Here is an 18,181-nt window from a genome sequence, read left to right on the forward strand (position 1 = left end):
TTCCACTTCCAGACTGGGCTTGGCTCTGGTCCAGCTTGAGATACAGATACTTTTACACAGATAAAGTAGTGTCAGGGAAAATGTAACTATTCCCCTTAAAAATATATCTCTTAATAACTTAAAAAGTTTTATTTGTATGAATTTATAAATCAGTTTCTTGACTGCTGATCGATCACTGATTCAGTAAACATCCTATATTTATAATTTATCTTGAATATATTCAAGCTTAGCTCTCTTTCAGCTCCTACGCTTCATGAAAGATATCTCTGTAACTTTCTAGATTTTCACTTCCGATTTTTCCCAGTGCATTTAAGCCACGCATCTCTATGGCCAAATGCGGCTTAATTGCGCACACTGCGGCTGTGTGGCAGCAATCCAACGAAAGTGAGCTGACAATCGCCGGGAAGAGAAATGGCTAAAAACAAAAGTGAGCCGCCGTCGAGATAACCAGAATTTCCAGCCAGACTCCTCTCATCCTTTTTTGGCAGTCTGCGCAGAATCCCATCGCTTTTCACTTTTTCCTGTGGGTCGAACTTTGGCTTCCCCGCGAAGAGAGTGGCATAAATAATTGATAAGAAGATACTTGCAACACACTTTTCGAAAGCTGTTGAAAATACAAACTTGAACATGAAATTCAAAGTAAGAATAAGGCGATAGCTTAGTTATGCAGTTCATAAGTTGTAACCGAAAGGCATGCTTTATTATTTTAAGATCTCTTTTAGCTATAATCCACTTGTATGTATAGTTTGTAATATTTTATAGAGCCCTTTAATTATTTATATTTATTTAACTCAGTTGAAGGAAATTAGCTGCTTTTGACCAACATGGCATGCTCAAACTCATTAATGGGAAATACTTCTTCAGTAAAACTCCAATATCTTTCTCAACTATTACGAGTATATCATATATTTTTTTATCTCCACGTTAAATTGTTCAGTAATACCATAGCACATACACGTAAAGCACGACCAACACGAAGAGCAGGTGGATGAGAAAGAACTCGATGGCCAGGGTGAACAGAGCCAGGGGCTTGAAGGCCACGTAGGTGATCTGGATGAACATGGCTGCCGAGGATCTGAGTGTGGTCATCCGAGACTGAAGTCTCAATGGCTTTCCTACTCCTGAATGGTGAAGGTCAACTGCTTGCTGCGCGAACTCTCGAATCGATTGGGCGTGTGCATGCTGAGCATGGCGGAGATGCCGAGTCCCAGGATGCCCAGGAGCAGGGTCACCACGAAGAGTCCTGCCAGGATGGGCGCCGTCACGAATCCTATGCAGTCGTACACCTCGCCATACTCCAGGCGTCCATTGAGCCACGGCTGCACCTGGAAATCGCTGAGGAGCAGACTCTGGATGGTCTCATTCCGCGCGGGATTCAGGAAGTTGACGCTTTCCGCTGAGCAGCGGTACGAGAATCCCAGCGGTGCGGAGGGCAGGGTGTACTCATCGCCACGTGCCACCAGGACACTCTTCAGCTCCCGGTACTCCACCTCCACGTTGCGCAATGTCCAGGATCCGCGGATCAGGGAGAACTTAAATCGCAGCGTGCACTTCTCGCCCGAATGCATGAAGGTGATGCTCAAGCGACCATAACCCTTGGCCCGCTGGTCATCGAAGGTGATCTGCTTGATGTGCTCCTCCAGCTTCAGGGTGTCATTGGTCAGCCGCAGCTCCAGTGGTCCATTGAGACTGAGCACCGCCTTGTTGCCCTCGGCCACGTAGATGAAACTGGCCTCGGTCTCCTCTGGGCCGTCGGCTGCCTTCGCCTTCTCCTCCTCCTCAGCAGCTGGTGAAGCCTCCCGCTTGGCCAGGAAGTGGGCCTCCTCCTCGCGGCTGGCCAGGATGCCCAGCACCTCGCCGCGGCCGTAGGTGTTCACGGCTTCGTTGTAGGCCAACAGAATCTCAGAGTCATCCTCTTCGCCGTGTCCCGAGAGGCTCACAACCTAGAAAATATATACAATTTATTTATAATTCATTAAGTTTAGCGTGCAAAACTCACCTCAATGTTGGCATTCAAGCCGAAGGGTTCCGCTGCTAGTCTTCGCTGTGGCAGATAGTTCCAGGCTCCACTCTTGACGAGATTCTGGAACTTGGGATACCTGGTGCCCTCCAGTCGATTGGTTGCGTTGCGCACAAAGACCACGATTGCCTTGGCCTCCGTGAAAAGTTGCGTCAGCGGCAGCTCCCTGCTGCTCGACTCCACCAAGGCCTGCGATTGCAGGCTGGACACTCTGGCGTGGCCCCAGAAGATGAACGGCCCACTTATGGATGCACTGCAGCAGCCGAGTGCCAGGCACAGCAAGGTCGCCACGAGAATCAGCTGCATTCTGGAGTCGGATTGCAAGTGTGCGTCTATCACCAAAGAATGCCTGCCCTCGATTGAATGGGGCATGTATGTATGTACTGAAAAATCGATTGGGCAAGACTCATGCGCAGAAATAAACCAGAAACCAGAAGTGGTGGGTCTCGCTGGGTGGTGGATTATGCTTCCATATAGTAGTTCCCACATAGTAGGTCAGTTCCTCTGAGTTTGGGAAAGCAAGGGAAAGTAAATCCACCACCAATTCGAGTGCCACGTGGGATCTTTACTTTAAACACATGTGCAGGAATTTCACAGTCAGGATGATAACTATGACTTTAATAACTATAAGTACATAGTCACATGAGTCATTAAATGTACAATAATTTACAAAAATATAGTTGCTAATCTAGTGACTACAACGCTTTGAGTATTTAACAAATTTACATTACAATGTCCAGTTAGAGGACCTAAAGGCTAAGCCGATGACTACGAAGACTAATACTAAGGGCTTTGGTGCGGTTGGAGCTGAGCTTGAGGAGTAAAAGCCACCCTTGAAGTTCTTGGTGCCTGTGGATGAGATTATCAAGATATTTATATTGCATCTATCACTTTATACACTCACGTTTTTCATTGGTATCCCTGACACCACAGGTGCGATAGGAAATGGTCGCCTTTCGCTTTTGGTTCACATAGCCGGGAATGAAGAGACTAGGCGCATCCAATCTACCAGCGGCTATCAAGCGAGACATATCCAACTCCAATCTGTGAGCCAGTGGCCCCTTGAAGTGGATGATCATCTGGATGCAGGCTCCACCATGCAGCTCCTTGGTCTTACGCGCATCCACATCCAGCATCCATTCCGGAATGCCCATCACCGAACGTAGCTCATCCAGAAACTGGGCACTAAACACAAATGTTTAGAGTTCGTCTATCGAAGGGAGTTATGTGTTTGATAGAGGTAGCTATACTTACACTACGAAGCGGGGTGGCTTCTGTAGGTTTATGTACTTGATGACGTTGTGATCGGGTTCTATATTCGCACAAGCAAACCGCTCGTGGGAGTGCTCTGGTCCAAAAATCACAATGGAACGCCCGATGGCGCCCACGGGAGCTTCCAGGGGAAAGTTGGAGTCGGTCAGGACAACGCGCTCAGCTCCAAGATCTGGAAAGCCATGTATATAATGAAAAGTTCTGAGAGATGTATAGTATACCTATACCTATTGTTCCCAGACGGGCGCCCACATCGCCAACGTAGCAGCGCAATGGATTATCCGGACTGCACTCCTGCTCATAGAGATCCAGCTGAAAAGGAGTGATTTTGTGTATATATTAATATCCTTTAAATATCAGTGGAGAGCATACATTCAGGGGATCCGCCAGCTGGGTGTAGTATGGATTCCAAACATAACCGCCAGCCACACAGCGCGTAATTGTGGGCTTTACGGCTGCATCCACGCCCACGGGATTAACGAAGATCTGCCAGTTGTGGTTTCGCGTAGAGTTGCGATCGTTTTTGCCCGGATGCCGTAACTTGACCTCGATCACCGTCTCCGACTGGCTGCCATCGTTGTGGATGAGCTGCGTCATCTTAATGTAACCGTAGGCGTATCCCGTGGGATGATGGAACGAGGCAATGGCTCTCAGTTCCCTGGCCTCACTGGGACTGTAGCCACGCTCCAGAGTGCTAAATTTACAGGTTAAGTTACATGAAAATCTCAACTAATTATAGTTATCTCACCTGCAGGCCCATCGGGCATTCTTCTGTTTCTTCTGAATAACCACAGATCTGCCAATGATGCTGTTGTAGCCGAAAAGTGGAAGATTCGTGTCGTTGTAGGAATCCTCGAACTGTGTTGCTCCCTCAAGACCTCCGAACTTTCCACTCAGATCGCCCATCTCATACTGATCTGTGGTGCCCCTCTTGGGAGGAGGCGATGACTTTGGACTGACGTCGAAGGGATTCCAGTGACCATATAGAGTGGATGCCTCGCAGGGAAAGGCCAAGTTCGCTTCCACGGGTGTCTAAAACACAGAAGGTAAGTGGAAGCACATAAGATACCCTGAGAGTTACAGAGATACATACCCTATGGATGTGGTATCCTGTGTTATCCTGCAGTCCCTTCAGTTGCACCTCCACATTGCTGACATCATACTCCGATTGCTGGGTGATCTCCACGCGACCGCTGACTGTCAACGAGTCTCCATTTGCGTACCACTCCTTGGCCACCACTTTCCGCCGGAAATGACCAATCACGGCGGAGCAAGCCAATCGCTCGCCTCTGGCTTTGGGTCCACTATCCTCGTAGATAACCAGCGACTTACCCAGGATACTGTGTCTGCCGGACAGTGGCAAATTGCCATCCACAAACATTTTCCTACTTATTTTCTGGGCCACTCGCCTGCCGCCAGCGATGGTCAGGGTTCCCGATCTGGCATCCATGGCGCCCACTCGGCACATGGCGGGTATGCTGGGTTGGCAGAAGTCGTCCACACTGCGATTGCCCCAATCCACGCGGAAGGGATTATACACAGGTCCTGCGGAAATGCATCTCTGCTGCCAGTCATAGAAGTCCTTGCCGGGTGCATTGCTATGGATTGCCCAGCGATGATCGTGCGTAGTATTCTGCGTGGAGCCATCCGCCTGGATGAGGTACTCAAATAGCACGGTGGTATCCTGCCAAGGCTGCTCCGCCGGCTGCCGGAATATGACACGACCCACCACGGGATAGCGGAAGAGGACCTAAAATACAAGCGGATTTGGGATTTAGGATCAAATATTACTTCATCTACCCACCTGAGCCGTAACCATGTTCTGCTGGTAGATCCCATTTCGTTGGTATTGACTTAGGCTCGAACAGCCCCAGATCATCTTTGTAATGTCCGTGACATTCGATCGATTGAAGGTGTAGATGACCAGACTCCTTTGGGCAATGCTCTGGCGTCCTTGCAGGGGCAGGAATACGTCCCAGTAGAGGCCATTCAACTCGGAACTCGTGCCGGGCAAGACATACTGATGCCAGTAGCCTTTATTGCGACCCTGCAGCTTCCCGGAGAGATCGCCCACGGGATACTGCTCCTGTGTTCCATAGCCGGGTGGTGGTATATTCTCGTTTAGCTCCCGCGGATTATGCATGTCCCCGGTGGTCAGGCAGTAGTCCTCGTGACCCATTCTCGATGGCACCGGCGGCAGGCTGTGAATCCGAAAGGCGGCCACATCTTCGGCGAACTTGCGACTCACATGCTGCGAAAGCGGTGCTTCCAAGGTGAAATTGAGGAAAGTGGGGTCGAACTTGGAGCGCTGCGTGAAGGTAACCTCTCCCTTGACTCCACCCGAGTTGATGAAAGTTCTGCGGTTAGCAAAGAACAATGGTTATACTTTCAAACCGCTTGGGATGTAAAAACCACTTACTTGTGGGTCAAAGGTTGGACATGGCGAATCTTCGTGCACGCGAGGTACGAATCCGGATGTTGGTTGTCGAAAAGTACCAAGTAAAGAGTTCTATGCGGAATGGTGAGATCCGAGGGCAGCAGAGCCAACTGGGCATCCCTGAAAACGCTGCGTTGTGGCGCACGAAGGGCATTCTTGGCCACTCCAATCCTGCCGAGACGTGCGTCCAGATCGCCAATGCCCTTGCCAGCGCCACTTCCTTGGGGATCGAACACCTGCTGCAGGAAGTTGCAGTTGTCCTCCGTGCGATGGTGGTCATGCTTGAAGATGTCCGTCACATAGATCTTCCAGTGGTGCTGGGTGAACGGTCCAGCCTGACTTCTGTCCTCCTCCAGCGCAGCTGGTTGCGCCGTGATGTGGTAGAGATCCGAGTAGATTAGTGTATCCCCCACAGCTCCCTCCGCCGGCGCCAGCCAGCGGAAATGGACGGATCCGGCCACAGGAGTATTAAAACGAGCCTCTGCCATGTGCTCCACGGAACTCTGGATGGTGGTGATGGTGGCACAGATCCGTGCATTCGCGTTGACCTCTGTGAGCAGCAGGGACTTGCCCCAGATGCCGCGATCCCCAATCAACTGCATGTTACGCTCCCAGGTGGAAGTCTCATTGCCGGGCAGTACCAGGTACTCCAAGTCCTCATCGAAGGACAGCACCTGCGATCCCAAGCGACTCAGTTCGCAGCGCTCGTCGGGATCAGTGTTGGAGTAGTCCACGGGAAAGCGACGTACTGCCCAACTCCAGACCTGGTCGGGGTACTGCAGAGTGGCCTCCAAATTGGCCTTGATCTCCACCGTGGTGGCATTCATTTGCCGAAAGGTGATCTCTCCGTGCAGACCTCTTTGCGAGATGTAGGCGATCAGATGCTGTGCATCAGCTGAGAGGCACGAAAACGACAGTGAGAGTGGGCCATCATGAGTCAGGTGAGATATCACAAAGGTGCACAGCGAGAAATTTAAATGAATGAAGTAAATATAAATATATATCATTAGAGATGCAAATTTAGTTAACTTCCAATCAAAATATCCAGCATCCGGCATAAGTATTCAGTTCACCCTGAACTTATTTAATAACCTGTGATTTCTCTCAGTGCACTCTAGAGTGTGGTGAGATATCTGAGACACAGCCTGAGATACTTTCGTTTTCTTGGGCCACGCAATATCTGCATACAATGCACGGATAACCGATTCCCAGCACTCACCGCCACTCATTAGTGATGCAATCCAGCAGACGGAAGCCAGCCACAAAAGCTGACCACCTGGAGCCATGGTTCTGGTGCTGGTTGTGGTTCTGGTTGTGGTGCCCCCGGAATAACCAGATTCCTAGAAATGCGCTGTTCGAATGGAAAAGTGCTGTGGCAATGGCGAGCGTGGCTGACTTTCACATCGTAGTGCGCATGCGTGCGCCTCGAAACTCGACTGAAAACTGGTAGCTGCTCGTACTGGCAGTTACTTCGTGTTCGGTTTTGGCCATCGACTTGGCCAAGTGTGGGGAGTTTCCCACTGCGCTCCACCGCCTCGCTGGCTCCCCAGCTTTATCGCTGCTTTTGTTTTGACCTGGAACTGGTTTCCGGCTTCGCTCAGCTGTCAGTTGTTCAGTAAGTACCCCCTCCAAAATAAACCCCTTCCCTGGGAAAGTCAAACTCCAAGGGCTTTGTTGTTTTTTCAAGACGACTCTCTTGTGCTTTATTCCAAGACTTCGTCATCGTATCATCATCTAGTTGTGTTGTATAAAAACAGTTACTTGTTTACTATTTTTAGATGGTTTTTTTTTTTGTTATTCTTTCGTTAATATTTCTGACCGGGTTTAAAGTTTTGTGAATTTTCTCATCTTGCCGTGTGTAGCTTACATTATACTGAAGTAAAGATTCGATTCGCGTTTAACAACTTGTTGCATGTTGCATTTTGAAATGGATTGTAGTGTGCGTGTGAGTGTGTGCTCGTGTCGAGTATTGAGTGTTATATGTTAAGTGTTGAGTTCTGAGTATTAGAAGTACATAAATATAGCAATATATAGAGGCCTCCTCCGATCAGCCTAGGTACTTGTAGTACCGGGTACCTTATTCAAACTAAAAACCCCCCCGCCCGTCTACTTCCCGGGGTAGGAGGATCAACCTGGAAGCTTCGAAACGCATTAACTAGAAACACTGGGTTGTTTGTTCGTATGTTTCTTCATATTTCAGATATCATTTTGGGTTGTTTGTTCGTTTTTGGGTGTTTTATATCGCTGATAGTTCATAAGCAGAAAGTTGAAGTGGTGGTGGTGGTGGTAAGTAGTAATGTAATATAAATTCGCATTAACAATTTGAGTGAATGAACTTAATGTTTCTCTGTTATTAGCCTAACTCTCGATAACTTGCAATAATATTGATAACTCATAACTGATAAGTAAGTAACGAACGATAGATATGCATAACGATAAATATTTTGTGATAGTAGGATATATATTTGGCTCTCAGTTAAAATGTTCCCTAACAATAGTTTTGCTATAGGTTTACCTCTCTCTCTCCTGGTCCTGCGAGATTTCTCGAACGAAAAACATTGTAACTCACAAAACTGGCTAAAAAATTCATAGTCATATTCATAATCAAAGTGAACTCGTGGGCACAGGACTAACGAATCCAGCCTGGCTACCCATCAACATCGTCTTCCTCCTCCCTACATCAAAAATCATACATTATACATCATCATACATCATATATCATACATCCTCATTTCGATTTCGTTTGCGATCTCGATCTAGATCTCGATGTGGTATATTCATCACTCTTTAGTACTTCAACGGACAGCGATATAAAAATAGACACGGCTTGTTTGTTGTTTTTAAGCTTTTTTTGTTGATTTTATAGGTGTTTTAAATAAAATAGATAGCATTTGTTTTATAAATTTTACGTGTAAAATTTAACAGTAAATCAACTAGAAAACTACGCGTCAGTTCTTGCCGTGACAGTGTGAACATGATCGATCGTAAGTATCCCTAACTATGATGGACAGATACATGGTAAATGGTTCTGATCGCTACCAAATGTTGCTGAAGAAGTTCTTTTTTCAGTTTGATCGGATGTTGTTGATCTTTTTGGTGGTGGTGTTGGTGTTTTTGTTGTTGTTGTTCTTGGTACAAGGTACTTGGTACTTGATACTAGATACTTGATACTTGGTGATGGTTAACAAAAGAGAGATTACAAGATACTGAGAATCTACATATGTAAACGAGCGTTTCTTTTAATTACGTTTATTATTACTGATTTGACTGATTGATTTAACGTTCTGATTCTGGCTGTAATATGGATGTTGAGTTAGAAGTTAGGATGTGATCGGATGCGCCTTAGGCGGCCTCCTCCTCCTCCTCTTCACCCTTGCCGGTGAGCATCTCGATCAGGGCGGCGGTATCGATCTGGTTCTTGTCGTCGACCACCATCTGATCGTAGGCATCATCAACCTCCTTCATGGTGAACTTGTCACCGAAGTTCATGAGCATTTCGCGGAATTTGTCACCGTCGATGAGACCATCGTTATCGAATGTTTTGAAGGCAGCAATAACAACTTCGTCTTCATCGTTGGCACCGGAGGTGGCCATGCGGTTGGCGAACAGGGTCAGCAACTGGGTGAAGTTGATCGGACCCGAGGCCTCGCCCAGCATGGCGTCCAACTCCTTGTCGTTGGCGATCTTGCCGACGGAGTCGAAGGCAGCGCGCAGATCGTTCTTGCCAATAATACCGTCCTTGTCGGCATCCATGAGTTGGAAGGCCTATCGATCCCGCACAGAAACGAAGAGAGAGAGATAGAAAGAAAGAGTGGGTTGGTGACTTGGTCTTCTGGACAAGTGCGATAGATGGTATGGTATGGATGATAGGATGATGGGATGATGGGATGTTGGGATGGGTCTCGAGTGATTTGTGACCGACTGCTGATGATGAATGATGATGTACGTTCGAGTGCCGCCCAAAACTCACCTCCTTGAACTCGGCGATCTGCTTCTGGGAGAACACAGAGAAGACCGAGGAGCCAGCGCGCTTCGACTTCCTGGAGCCACGGGATCCGCCCGACGCTCTCTTCGAACCAGTGGCGGATGCGGCCGGGGCAGGAGTTGCAGCTGGTGCTGGGGTTGCTGCCTCGGATGCGGCCTCAGAAGCGGTTTCGGAAGTACCACCCTCTTCCTTGGTCTTCTTCTTCTTAACCTTCTTCTTCTCATCGGCCTGGGGAGAGAAAAGGAGGTGTTTATTAGTAGGGTCATTCTAGGGGGATTCTAGGGATTTCTAGCCAGTCATTAGTCGTTATGGTCCGAAAGTTCCGCTTCTGGAAGTTGTACTCTTGGAGTAAATCCATTAAGAATCTTTGTAGGTAATCCCAAGGATCTACCATTGGAATGATGTTCGTAGAGGGTTATCCCTCAAGGGGATTAACCATTTGAGGGATGCTTTTCAATAGGCAGCCAGAAAATATGTATCTGCAGCCAAGGCAAAAAGTTTTCCACTCGTTCTATAAATAAACCGGACGCATATTACGTAAGCTCTCCGCCGTGCGCCACTTGCTGTCTCGCTCGCTCCCCGACACGGATATCGGATTACGTTACAGACGCGTAACACTCGCTTCGTATCGAATCGGATCGAATTGGATGAGAACGATCGATCCATTTATAGAACTTTCTGCACTATTCTCACTGCATACTCGAACGAAAGGTGAATCGGGGTCACCGTGATTTCGAGTTATGGTTCACTTCATATTCATATCCCCTCGATCTTTCGATTCACGGCACTGATCGGCATTATCCTTGCTGCATGTATCCAGGCACTTGGTGTCCAGTTTGGCTTTATTCAGTTCGGTTCAGTTCGTTTCGTTTCGGTTCAGTTGGGCTATAGTGATATTCCGGGACGAGTCCTTACCATGGTGCTGAACTTTGATGTGTTGTCTAATCGAGTCGAGCCGTCAGAGCACACTGAATCTCTGGCTGATTTTATCGCCAAGACAATGATGTTTTAAGAGCTCGGAGGAGCTCTTCCTCTTCCCACCATTGGGGCCACTCGTGGAGGTTCGGCCACCTTCGTGGACACTTCGGGCGCCATTCGCTGTATCCGTATCTGCAATATTCGTGCTGCCTTTTTTAGTATCTGCAAGGCGAGGTCCGCCCAGGAGATCGGCGGGGGCTGGCGGCTATATCTATATAGATATAGCCATAGCCATGGCTATAGCTATAGCCTATAGCCTATGGGGTAGCTGTATCCGAGGTGTTTACTCATCGGCCGCTGCTCTAATCAAAAATCTAATTTTAAAGGCAGTGAAAACGCTGCGGCTCCTCGGATACTTGGCTGTTTGGCTTTTGGGCAGCAGCAGCCTATACATATGTTCGGAATTTATTTCGGGCCGATTCGGATTGGTTCGTAGCGCTGCTCTCTGTTGTGGATACATTTCCCCATCCTCAGATTCGATTCTGTTTTGTTTTCTTTTACTATGCTCCACACTGCTCTCCTCCACTCGGCCCATCTCTTGGCCAGAGGCCACCTCCCAAAAGGTGTCCTCTTGCGCTGAAATCACCTACATTTTCGTTCGCCCGCGAACAGCATACATATATATCTATAATATATATATACGCCTATATACTCGATGTTTTGCTCGCCTACGTTTATTTTTCTTTTTCAATTCTTTTTTTGTTTTCGAAATGCCCCGCACATTGTGCAATATGAAAAGAGGCGAGCGGCGAGAATTCCAAATCTATAGATATAGATATATATATCTGTATACACGGCGATCGGGCGGATTTCGTGTCGCATAAATATCCAACGAACCCGATATTGGACCAGAGTTATTTCGGCAACAAATGTGGAATAAACATCTGACTTTATCTATATGCTAGTCATCCACGGACATTGCATAACAATGGGAAGGCTGTAGGATTTCCATTTCAGATCAACTTTGAGCACCACGTCATGATACATTAACCTTGTTATTGAATACATATATTAGGTATTACAATACTCAAAATAATTTATGCGGTGGAGTGGGGAATATTGGGCAATTTTGTACAACCAAAATCAACAAGAATAATTAAGAATTGTGTATTTTTGAAAATAACTAATTTTAGTTTTTAACAAGCAATTTAAGCCCAATTGACTTAACCATATAGTACACATTCTTTGACTTAATAGATTTAGATAATAGACTTAATAATAGATTTTTTTGGCGCAATTAATTCGATTCAGTAAGCTTTCTCCTTGCCATAGTAAATATTTTAATAAAGCAAAACAATTTCCAAAACAACATTTATATGATGTACTCTGTGGCACCTGAATTCATTGCCCTCGCTGGCTGATATTATAATAAATTAAGGCTTTTTGCATAATTATGAAACGGAAAATATCTCAATTAACGATGCGATCCGTGCGAGAAAGCCTTCATAATTCATCGATCAGACATAATGAAAATCGATTTCGGCTGCAGTCTTCTTCGTGCTCCATTGAAAGTGATTTTCGGCGAAAACTCTCTTGGCGCTGCCATTTTGGCACGTAACCAGGCGACTTTTTGGCCTGGGGCCAAACCAAAACAAGAAGATGTTGAAGAAAAACTGCCCACAATCTAATACGCAAAGTAGCATTGAATATGCGCGAATATATAAATAGCGCAAAGTGCAAAAAACGAGCAAGACGCAGTCAAAGGAATGTTCAAATTAATGAAAACTGCCGCAAATGTATTCAGTTTTCCAAGGTGCCGAATGTATCTGGGCATATTAATGGTTTTTGACACTCTGGAAGCATTGTTTATGAAGGGTTAACAATCAAATAAGGTGAACAACAGCCTATACATAACATTTGTTTATCTCATGGGTTTCTAAATTTAAACGCCAAATCATCTCTTTGACGCTCTACTAGGTTAGTCTGTGTGAATATACCCAGTTCCACCTGATACATGGGCGAACTTGGAGGCTGCTCTGTCGCTCTGTCGGGAGGTCGGACGTCATTGGGAATCGACTGTATTCAGTGCCCGCAACGCATTCCTATCACATCCCCTCACCTCCTCACCTCCTCACGCCTTGGCCGCCCGATGGCCGAAAATAGAAGAGCCAACGCGCACCACTGTGCTGCCCATTTCGATCTGCGGGAATAGTTTGGAACGAAATAGTTAGCGACGGAACTTGCTCAGTCGGTTTGCAGCTTACCGCCTTGTCGAAGTCGTTGGACATTCCCATGGAGACGAGCACCGAGTCCGGGGCCAAAGAATGCGCCTCACATATGGATCGGTGCACCTGCATCAGGGACACGAAATCCGGATTGGGTCCATTGCTGTAGTCAAAGCCATATGCGCCAATGGTCATTATGCCCAGCAGGTTCAGGTGTTTGAGGTTGCTCCTGATAAACTGGTAGAGTGCAGGCGCATCTTTTGCCTCTATTCCGCTCTTAACTAGAGGTCGAAGGATTTGGGAAAGTAAGTATACAGCTGGCTGGCTTGGGGGCGTGCGACTCACCATCTTCGCCACTGGTGTTGATCTGGATGAGCACCTGCAGTGGCTCCTCAGGGGTGGGCTGTTGCTTGGACCAGGCTGCGTCCAGTTTGGTGGCCAGCTTCTCGCTATCCACGGTCTGGATCATGCGCAGATTGGGCACAGAGAGCACCTGTACCAAATAAACAATGAGTTGAACAAGATAAAGTTGCTGATAATGGATGGAAGCTTATGATGCTGACCTTGTTGATCTTGTTGCTCTGCATGTGGCCTATGAAGTGCCACCTGATGTCGGGGCACTTGGCCAGTATGTCCGGGTGGCGGCTCTTCTCCTCCAGCTCCTGCACATAGTTCTCCCCAAAGTCCCTTTGTCCGGCCTCGTAGGCTTCGATTACGGCCTCCGCCGGCTTTGTTTTGCTCACTGCAACGAGCAGCGGCCTGGCAGCTGCAACTTCCTGTGTGGCAGATAATGATTTGCATTCAGGAGATCATGACTAAATGGATTTAATTAGGTGAACTAACTTTGGGCCGCTGCAGGAGCACCTCGTCAATGCGCTTCAACACGTGCTGCAGGCCGGCTTTCACGTCGAACTCCGCCATGATGCGTCTTAGCATTTAACTGAGAAATGCGAAATGATTAATATGCAACATTTATAAGTAGAGATAAATAGTAGTTATTGTAGTTACGGTTGGTTAACTCAATGATAAGAAATCAGCTTTGCAAAAATAAAAACAAAACTTTGGAATCTGCGAAATCAGCTGTTTGGCAGTGTGACCTGAGCTTACCAAAATATACCAACAAAATACTTTTTATTTGAAAAATACAATAAAAGGCGGGAAATTTCAAAATGTATCCTATGCCCAACAGCAAAAGTTATATTGCATTTAATGCATATAAATAGAGCATGAAGTTTCAATTAAGAGGAGATACCATTCTAGTCAACATCCAATTGCCTTTGCTTTGGCAGTAAGTCTCGCCGCACATTAGCTTTTCGAAACCCTGTGCTGGGGAGAAATGCCTTCACTGGGACGCACACAGACTCCTCGACTTCAGCCATGGCGGACGCTATCGGGTGCGCCTGCGAGCAAGTGAACTCCGTGCTGGACTACCTGGCCACGTTGCGCATCTGCGAGGTGCGGCACTGCTTCGAGCTGCTCGGCGTGGCGCACATGGAGGTGCTCGGAGGTGTGCTCGTCTTCATCCTGATGCAGTTCACCAAGTTCACGCTCGTCCTGATGCTGGCCATTCTCCTGGCGTATGGTATATTCTACCTGGTAAGATCAGGTGTATTCCTGTGCTCCCTCTCCTAACGTAGCATTCCGCAGTGGGACACCTTCTTTCCGGAAATCAGCCAGCTCGGTCGCAGGGGAATGAAGATGTTCCGCAATGTGCGCACCTCGGCCAACCTGCCGCCATTCGCTTCAGACGTTGAGGAGACGCCTGGTAACTAAACTGAAAGATAGCTTTCGAAACCTTCCTCTAACCTCTTGCTTCACCAGGAGAGTACCAAATCCGGCCGAGAGGTCAGCAGTACACCACTGGCATGATCACTCCGCCGAACATGCCGATGCTACTGCCGATGGTGCAATCGAAGAATCTCAGGACCACCAGTCTGCAAACGGATCGCCGCCGACAGGAGGAGGAGAGCAGGAGGGGATCGCGTGGCAGGGGACACTCGTCCTATCAGGAATCCCAGGAAACGGACAGAAAGCACCGCAAAGAGAGACCCAACTGGCGATCTGCTAACTCCGAAGTGGAAAGGGAGCACCCGTCCACATCCAAGAAAGCTCATCATGGCGCCAGTGGCGGTGGTGAGTCCAAGCGGATGTCCAATGCCATGAAGATACCGACGGTTACCAGCGGGGTGGTGGACACAAGGAGAATAGCCAACATGACCAGTGACCAACTCAAGCGACTGCCCAACATCACGAGCGGAGAGTCGCGGAGGTCCACCAAGATGGCTGGTGGTGCCAACGAATCCAGGAAGTTGCACCACATAACCAGCGGGGAGATGGCGGACTCCCGAAGGATACCGAAAATAACTAGTAACGCCACTGAATCCAGATGGTTACCCAGAGGGGAAGTAGTGAAAGAAGCTCGGCGGATTCAGCAAATAACCAGCAACACCAACGAATCCCGAAGATTACCAACTGTCACCAGTGGCGAGGGGAAGGAGACCAGGCGGAGTTCGCATCCCCAGGCAGCTGGCGAGTCGCGTCGCACTTCGAACAATCAGAGAGATGGTGCCGGAGGTGGTGGAGAGTCCAGATCCCGTCGGTCTGCGGAGAAATCCAATCCCGCCCAGGGTCGCCGCCAAGAGGAGCAATCGAAGCAGCGGCGCAGCAACAATGGACACTCCGGCGTGACCAAGCGCCAGTTTCCGGAGGATCACTTCGAGCGCCTGAAGCTGGAGAACCGGGAGTTCCAGGCCCGTCGCTTGCAGGCGAGTGGAGCTGCATTCCGGCAAAGTCTGAGTAATCCCACCTCCGAGGGAGCGCTGCTCACCAAGCAGGAGAACTTCATTGACAACCACCGGCCATACGACAGGCGGGACGCCCAAAGGAGCACCAGGTCAAGTGAGTAACCAGAGAGATACCTATCATTTGCTCTCATAATCAAAAGTAATCTTTTTCTGGTTAACATAGGTAATCCCAACAAAGATGCCAATCATCGGCACCGAGCCCATCATCGCCTGCCTAATCCGGTACTTTAAAATGGAGCGAACAAAGCTCCCTTTTCCCAGCTGTGAAGACAGGTGAAACCACGTAGTAATCCATCCAGGAGTATTCCATCTAATTACTCCTCCAAAGCCTCTCAACAACCAGCTCCGAATCGAGAAAGACCATCCAGTTTGCCGCATATCCCCAGACGGTGGAGATGGCTGACATCACTGAGGAAAAACCAAGCGGGAAATCCACAGAGCTGCAGAACAGAAATGCCCCGAAGTTTCCCACAGGTAGGAGCACACCTGTTGATGACATCCAATTGAAGAGCAGGGAATCCAGTCGGGAGCATGTGCATCATCCGGAGGAGTATCCCTATGTGGTGGAGATGCCCGAACAGGAAGAAAAAAAAGCGAAATAGGGCAGCCCATCTGCCAAGTCCAAAATCAAATAAGGCCTTAGAATGGATCTCATTTTGTATGTTATCTAAATTATTGATTTTTGTAAGCAATTAAAATTCAAAATAAAAACGTAACGTCTTATGGGCAGCACTGGCGTACAGCCTACTCGCAGCTGTTTTTGGTATTTTTACTACCGATTCGCCGCAGGTTGGCAGCACCTGGCGAATGTTTTTGTTTTGCATCGGAAATCGAAGTAATTTGCATTCCATAAATTCGCCAGAATTAGCGCATTTTCACGGCTAATGCCATTCCAAATAGCTTCTGCAGCATGACCATCTTCAATCTGTACATATTCGACAAGTTCGGCACACTGCTGCACTACGCCGAATGGAATCGCACCAAGAAATCGGGCATCACTCGCGAGGAAGTAAGAGATTCATTCACAAAATTAACTTATTCAATAAATGCGGATTGGTTTTAGGAAGCGAAACTCACCTACGGAATGCTCTTCTCCATCAAGTCCTTTGTGAGTAAGATATCGCCCCACGATCCCAAGGAGGGCTTCCTCTACTACAAGACCAATCGCTACGCCCTGCACTACCTGGAAACTCCCTCTGGATTGAAGTAAGTTGATTGAAACAAGCAGGAATCATCGAACATCATCTCAACTCTTTCATCCTAGATTCGTTCTCAACACGGACACGACGGCCATCAACGTGAAGGAGCTGCTGCAGCAGCTGTACGCCAAGGTGTGGGTGGAGTTCGTGGTGCGGGATCCGCTGTGGACGCCCGGCACAGTGGTCACCTCGGAGCTGTTCCAGTCCAAGCTGGACGAGTTCGTCCGACAGTCGCCCATTTTCGGCATTCGCAATATCTAAGCAAATAAATAGTTGTAAGCTCGAACTCTCATTACGTAGCCATGCAAATTCCGCCACACCAACTCTAAGGTCTATGTCATTAGCTCCGAATGGCGAATTGCGCTGCCAAGTGCTCCAGCTCCAGCTCCGAAATGCAGCCCGCGAGATCCGGGCTCCGGAAACGGCATGCACTTAAAATGTCTGCGGGGCCAGCGAGAAAAACTGGCCTCACGGTTGCGCAAGCGCTGTCTTTTGCTGTTGTCCACTGTCCGCTGTCCACCTGTCCACTGTCTACTGTCCAAAGCCACTGCTCACAAAGGGGGACAAATGTCAAAGAGGTTGCCGCAACTCGAAGGTTTTAGTCAACTCCATGTGCTGAGAAAATTACTGCTGCAGGCGAACTGGGACTACACGGCTAAAAATGATGTGATTGATATGAATAGAGCTACGAATCTTCTGCCCATGAACTGCAATCGAAAACCAAATCAGGTAGCCAGAGAAACCTTTAAATTAAAAAAAAGAGTCAACTAATATTAGGCACACATGTAGAGCTGTTAAAACTTTAGTGATTATAAGTTTATGGCCTGTTTTGCATACTGGACCTCAGATAGATCGCGCTAATATTTGGCCAGATGAAAGCGACTTGCAGTCATGTAACAAATGTATTTCTACCCGTGTACCTGCAATTTTTGACAGATAACTCAGCTCGGCTCGTCAAGGGTTTTCGCAACTATACGTTGTTGCCGCGGAAAATGAAAATGAAAATGATTTGCAGAATGCATCCATAATCGGGGGAGTTGCTTTGCCTCTCTGGTCGTCGAATCCGCAGCGGCAGCATGAAGGGGCAAATATACAAATGTGGCTGTGGAGATACTCTTTTCTGTGCGCTGCCCGATGTCTCACTTATTCAACACGATTTGTGCAAGTCATAAGACGTTTGCACTAAATATGTTTTGTATGTTTTAGCGCTCGTTTTATTTTGTTTTTTGGTTTTGTTGCTCGCATTGTCTTTGACGAATTTTAAAACAGGTTTTAGCATTGCAAAAGCCGCAGGCGGGGGACAATAAAAAATGGAACCACA

General features: G+C 47.8%; 6 protein-coding genes across 8 annotated transcripts; 2 read left to right on the forward strand and 4 right to left on the reverse strand.

Annotated features, from left to right (window-relative positions):
- Window positions 1-879: 879 nt before the first annotated feature.
- LOC120453585 lies at window positions 880-2,390 on the reverse strand. 2 transcript variants are annotated; one of them, XM_039638346.2, is made up of 3 exons: window positions 2,000-2,390; window positions 1,141-1,943; window positions 880-1,075 (listed from the first exon to the last, which is right to left on the reverse strand). In XM_039638346.2, exons 1-3 carry the CDS (start codon window positions 2,324-2,326, stop codon window positions 934-936), a joined length of 1,272 nt encoding a protein of 423 aa, XP_039494280.1. In that variant the 5' UTR covers window positions 2,327-2,390; the 3' UTR covers window positions 880-933. The 2 variants fall into 2 exon arrangements, with proteins under 2 accessions (XP_039494280.1, XP_039494279.1); XM_039638345.1 differs by having other exon boundaries at window positions 880-1,943; window positions 2,000-2,389.
- Window positions 2,391-2,585: 195 nt separating this feature from the next.
- LOC120453311 lies at window positions 2,586-7,151 on the reverse strand. The gene is made up of 10 exons (XM_039637967.1): window positions 6,949-7,151; window positions 5,712-6,624; window positions 5,097-5,649; window positions 4,386-5,042; window positions 4,041-4,324; window positions 3,665-3,986; window positions 3,520-3,604; window positions 3,275-3,464; window positions 2,925-3,205; window positions 2,586-2,869 (listed from the first exon to the last, which is right to left on the reverse strand). Exons 1-10 carry the CDS (start codon window positions 7,013-7,015, stop codon window positions 2,748-2,750), a joined length of 3,474 nt encoding a protein of 1,157 aa, XP_039493901.1. The 5' UTR covers window positions 7,016-7,151; the 3' UTR covers window positions 2,586-2,747.
- Window positions 7,152-8,808: 1,657 nt separating this feature from the next.
- On the reverse strand, window positions 8,809-10,779 carry LOC120452111 (myosin regulatory light chain 2). Its single transcript, XM_039636190.2, has 3 exons — window positions 10,630-10,779; window positions 9,700-9,942; window positions 8,809-9,494 (listed from the first exon to the last, which is right to left on the reverse strand). Exons 1-3 carry the CDS (start codon window positions 10,630-10,632, stop codon window positions 9,072-9,074), a joined length of 669 nt encoding a protein of 222 aa, XP_039492124.1. The 5' UTR covers window positions 10,633-10,779; the 3' UTR covers window positions 8,809-9,071.
- A 1,617-nt stretch (window positions 10,780-12,396) lies between these two features.
- Window positions 12,397-13,969, reverse strand: LOC120452579 (pyridoxal phosphate homeostasis protein). Its single transcript, XM_039636863.1, has 6 exons — window positions 13,866-13,969; window positions 13,701-13,797; window positions 13,421-13,633; window positions 13,203-13,350; window positions 12,897-13,138; window positions 12,397-12,832 (listed from the first exon to the last, which is right to left on the reverse strand). Exons 2-6 carry the CDS (start codon window positions 13,791-13,793, stop codon window positions 12,764-12,766), a joined length of 765 nt encoding a protein of 254 aa, XP_039492797.1. The 5' UTR covers window positions 13,794-13,797; window positions 13,866-13,969; the 3' UTR covers window positions 12,397-12,763.
- A 152-nt stretch (window positions 13,970-14,121) lies between these two features.
- LOC120452578 lies at window positions 14,122-16,414 on the forward strand. Of its 2 annotated transcripts, none has more exons than XM_039636862.2 (5): window positions 14,122-14,453; window positions 14,505-14,622; window positions 14,679-15,755; window positions 15,825-15,934; window positions 16,005-16,414. In XM_039636862.2, exons 1-4 carry the CDS (start codon window positions 14,235-14,237, stop codon window positions 15,890-15,892), a joined length of 1,482 nt encoding a protein of 493 aa, XP_039492796.1. In that variant the 5' UTR covers window positions 14,122-14,234; the 3' UTR covers window positions 15,893-15,934; window positions 16,005-16,414. The 2 variants fall into 2 exon arrangements, with proteins under 2 accessions (XP_039492796.1, XP_039492795.1); XM_039636861.2 differs by having other exon boundaries at window positions 14,124-14,453; window positions 15,990-16,414.
- A 32-nt stretch (window positions 16,415-16,446) lies between these two features.
- Window positions 16,447-17,183, forward strand: LOC120452580 (trafficking protein particle complex subunit 1). The gene is made up of 3 exons (XM_039636864.2): window positions 16,447-16,670; window positions 16,725-16,867; window positions 16,926-17,183. Exons 1-3 carry the CDS (start codon window positions 16,572-16,574, stop codon window positions 17,119-17,121), a joined length of 438 nt encoding a protein of 145 aa, XP_039492798.1. The 5' UTR covers window positions 16,447-16,571; the 3' UTR covers window positions 17,122-17,183.
- Window positions 17,184-18,181: the final 998 nt, after the last annotated feature.

This window comes from Drosophila santomea, chromosome 3R, assembly GCF_016746245.2.
Source record: "Drosophila santomea strain STO CAGO 1482 chromosome 3R, Prin_Dsan_1.1, whole genome shotgun sequence".
Taxonomy (NCBI): domain Eukaryota; kingdom Metazoa; phylum Arthropoda; class Insecta; order Diptera; family Drosophilidae; genus Drosophila; species Drosophila santomea.

What these genes read in the sequence shown, in the direction of transcription:
- LOC120453585 (XM_039638346.2), bottom strand. Translation starts at nt 2,326, where the DNA reads ATGCAGCTGATTCTCGTGGCGACCTTGCTGTGCCTGGCACTCGGCTGC. An exon ending in GCTTGAATGCCAACATTGAG is followed by an intron (nt 1,944 to 1,999) that starts GTGAGTTTTGCA and finishes TATATTTTCTAG; the next exon opens with GTTGTGAGCCTCTCGGGACA. An exon ending in GAGAGTTCGCGCAGCAAGCA is followed by an intron (nt 1,076 to 1,140) that starts GTTGACCTTCAC and finishes GACCACACTCAG; the next exon opens with ATCCTCGGCAGCCATGTTCA.
- LOC120452580 (XM_039636864.2), top strand. Translation starts at nt 16,572, where the DNA reads ATGACCATCTTCAATCTGTACATATTCGACAAGTTCGGCACACTGCTG. An exon ending in CGGGCATCACTCGCGAGGAA is followed by an intron (nt 16,671 to 16,724) that starts GTAAGAGATTCA and finishes GATTGGTTTTAG; the next exon opens with GAAGCGAAACTCACCTACGG. An exon ending in GAAACTCCCTCTGGATTGAA is followed by an intron (nt 16,868 to 16,925) that starts GTAAGTTGATTG and finishes CTTTCATCCTAG; the next exon opens with ATTCGTTCTCAACACGGACA.
- LOC120452579 (XM_039636863.1), bottom strand. Translation starts at nt 13,793, where the DNA reads ATGCTAAGACGCATCATGGCGGAGTTCGACGTGAAAGCCGGCCTGCAG. An exon ending in CAACACCAGTGGCGAAGATG is followed by an intron (nt 13,139 to 13,202) that starts GTGAGTCGCACG and finishes TTCGACCTCTAG; the next exon opens with TTAAGAGCGGAATAGAGGCA. An exon ending in CCAACGACTTCGACAAGGCG is followed by an intron (nt 12,833 to 12,896) that starts GTAAGCTGCAAA and finishes CTATTCCCGCAG; the next exon opens with ATCGAAATGGGCAGCACAGT.
- LOC120452578 (XM_039636862.2), top strand. Translation starts at nt 14,235, where the DNA reads ATGGCGGACGCTATCGGGTGCGCCTGCGAGCAAGTGAACTCCGTGCTG. An exon ending in CGTATGGTATATTCTACCTG is followed by an intron (nt 14,454 to 14,504) that starts GTAAGATCAGGT and finishes AGCATTCCGCAG; the next exon opens with TGGGACACCTTCTTTCCGGA. An exon ending in AGACGTTGAGGAGACGCCTG is followed by an intron (nt 14,623 to 14,678) that starts GTAACTAAACTG and finishes TTGCTTCACCAG; the next exon opens with GAGAGTACCAAATCCGGCCG.
- LOC120453311 (XM_039637967.1), bottom strand. Translation starts at nt 7,015, where the DNA reads ATGGCTCCAGGTGGTCAGCTTTTGTGGCTGGCTTCCGTCTGCTGGATT. An exon ending in CAGGATACCACATCCATAGG is followed by an intron (nt 4,325 to 4,385) that starts GTATGTATCTCT and finishes TCTGTGTTTTAG; the next exon opens with ACACCCGTGGAAGCGAACTT. An exon ending in AGCTGGCGGATCCCCTGAAT is followed by an intron (nt 3,605 to 3,664) that starts GTATGCTCTCCA and finishes ACTCCTTTTCAG; the next exon opens with CTGGATCTCTATGAGCAGGA.
- LOC120452111 (XM_039636190.2), bottom strand. An exon ending in AGATCGCCGAGTTCAAGGAG is followed by an intron (nt 9,495 to 9,699) that starts GTGAGTTTTGGG and finishes CGGGATCGATAG; the next exon opens with GCCTTCCAACTCATGGATGC.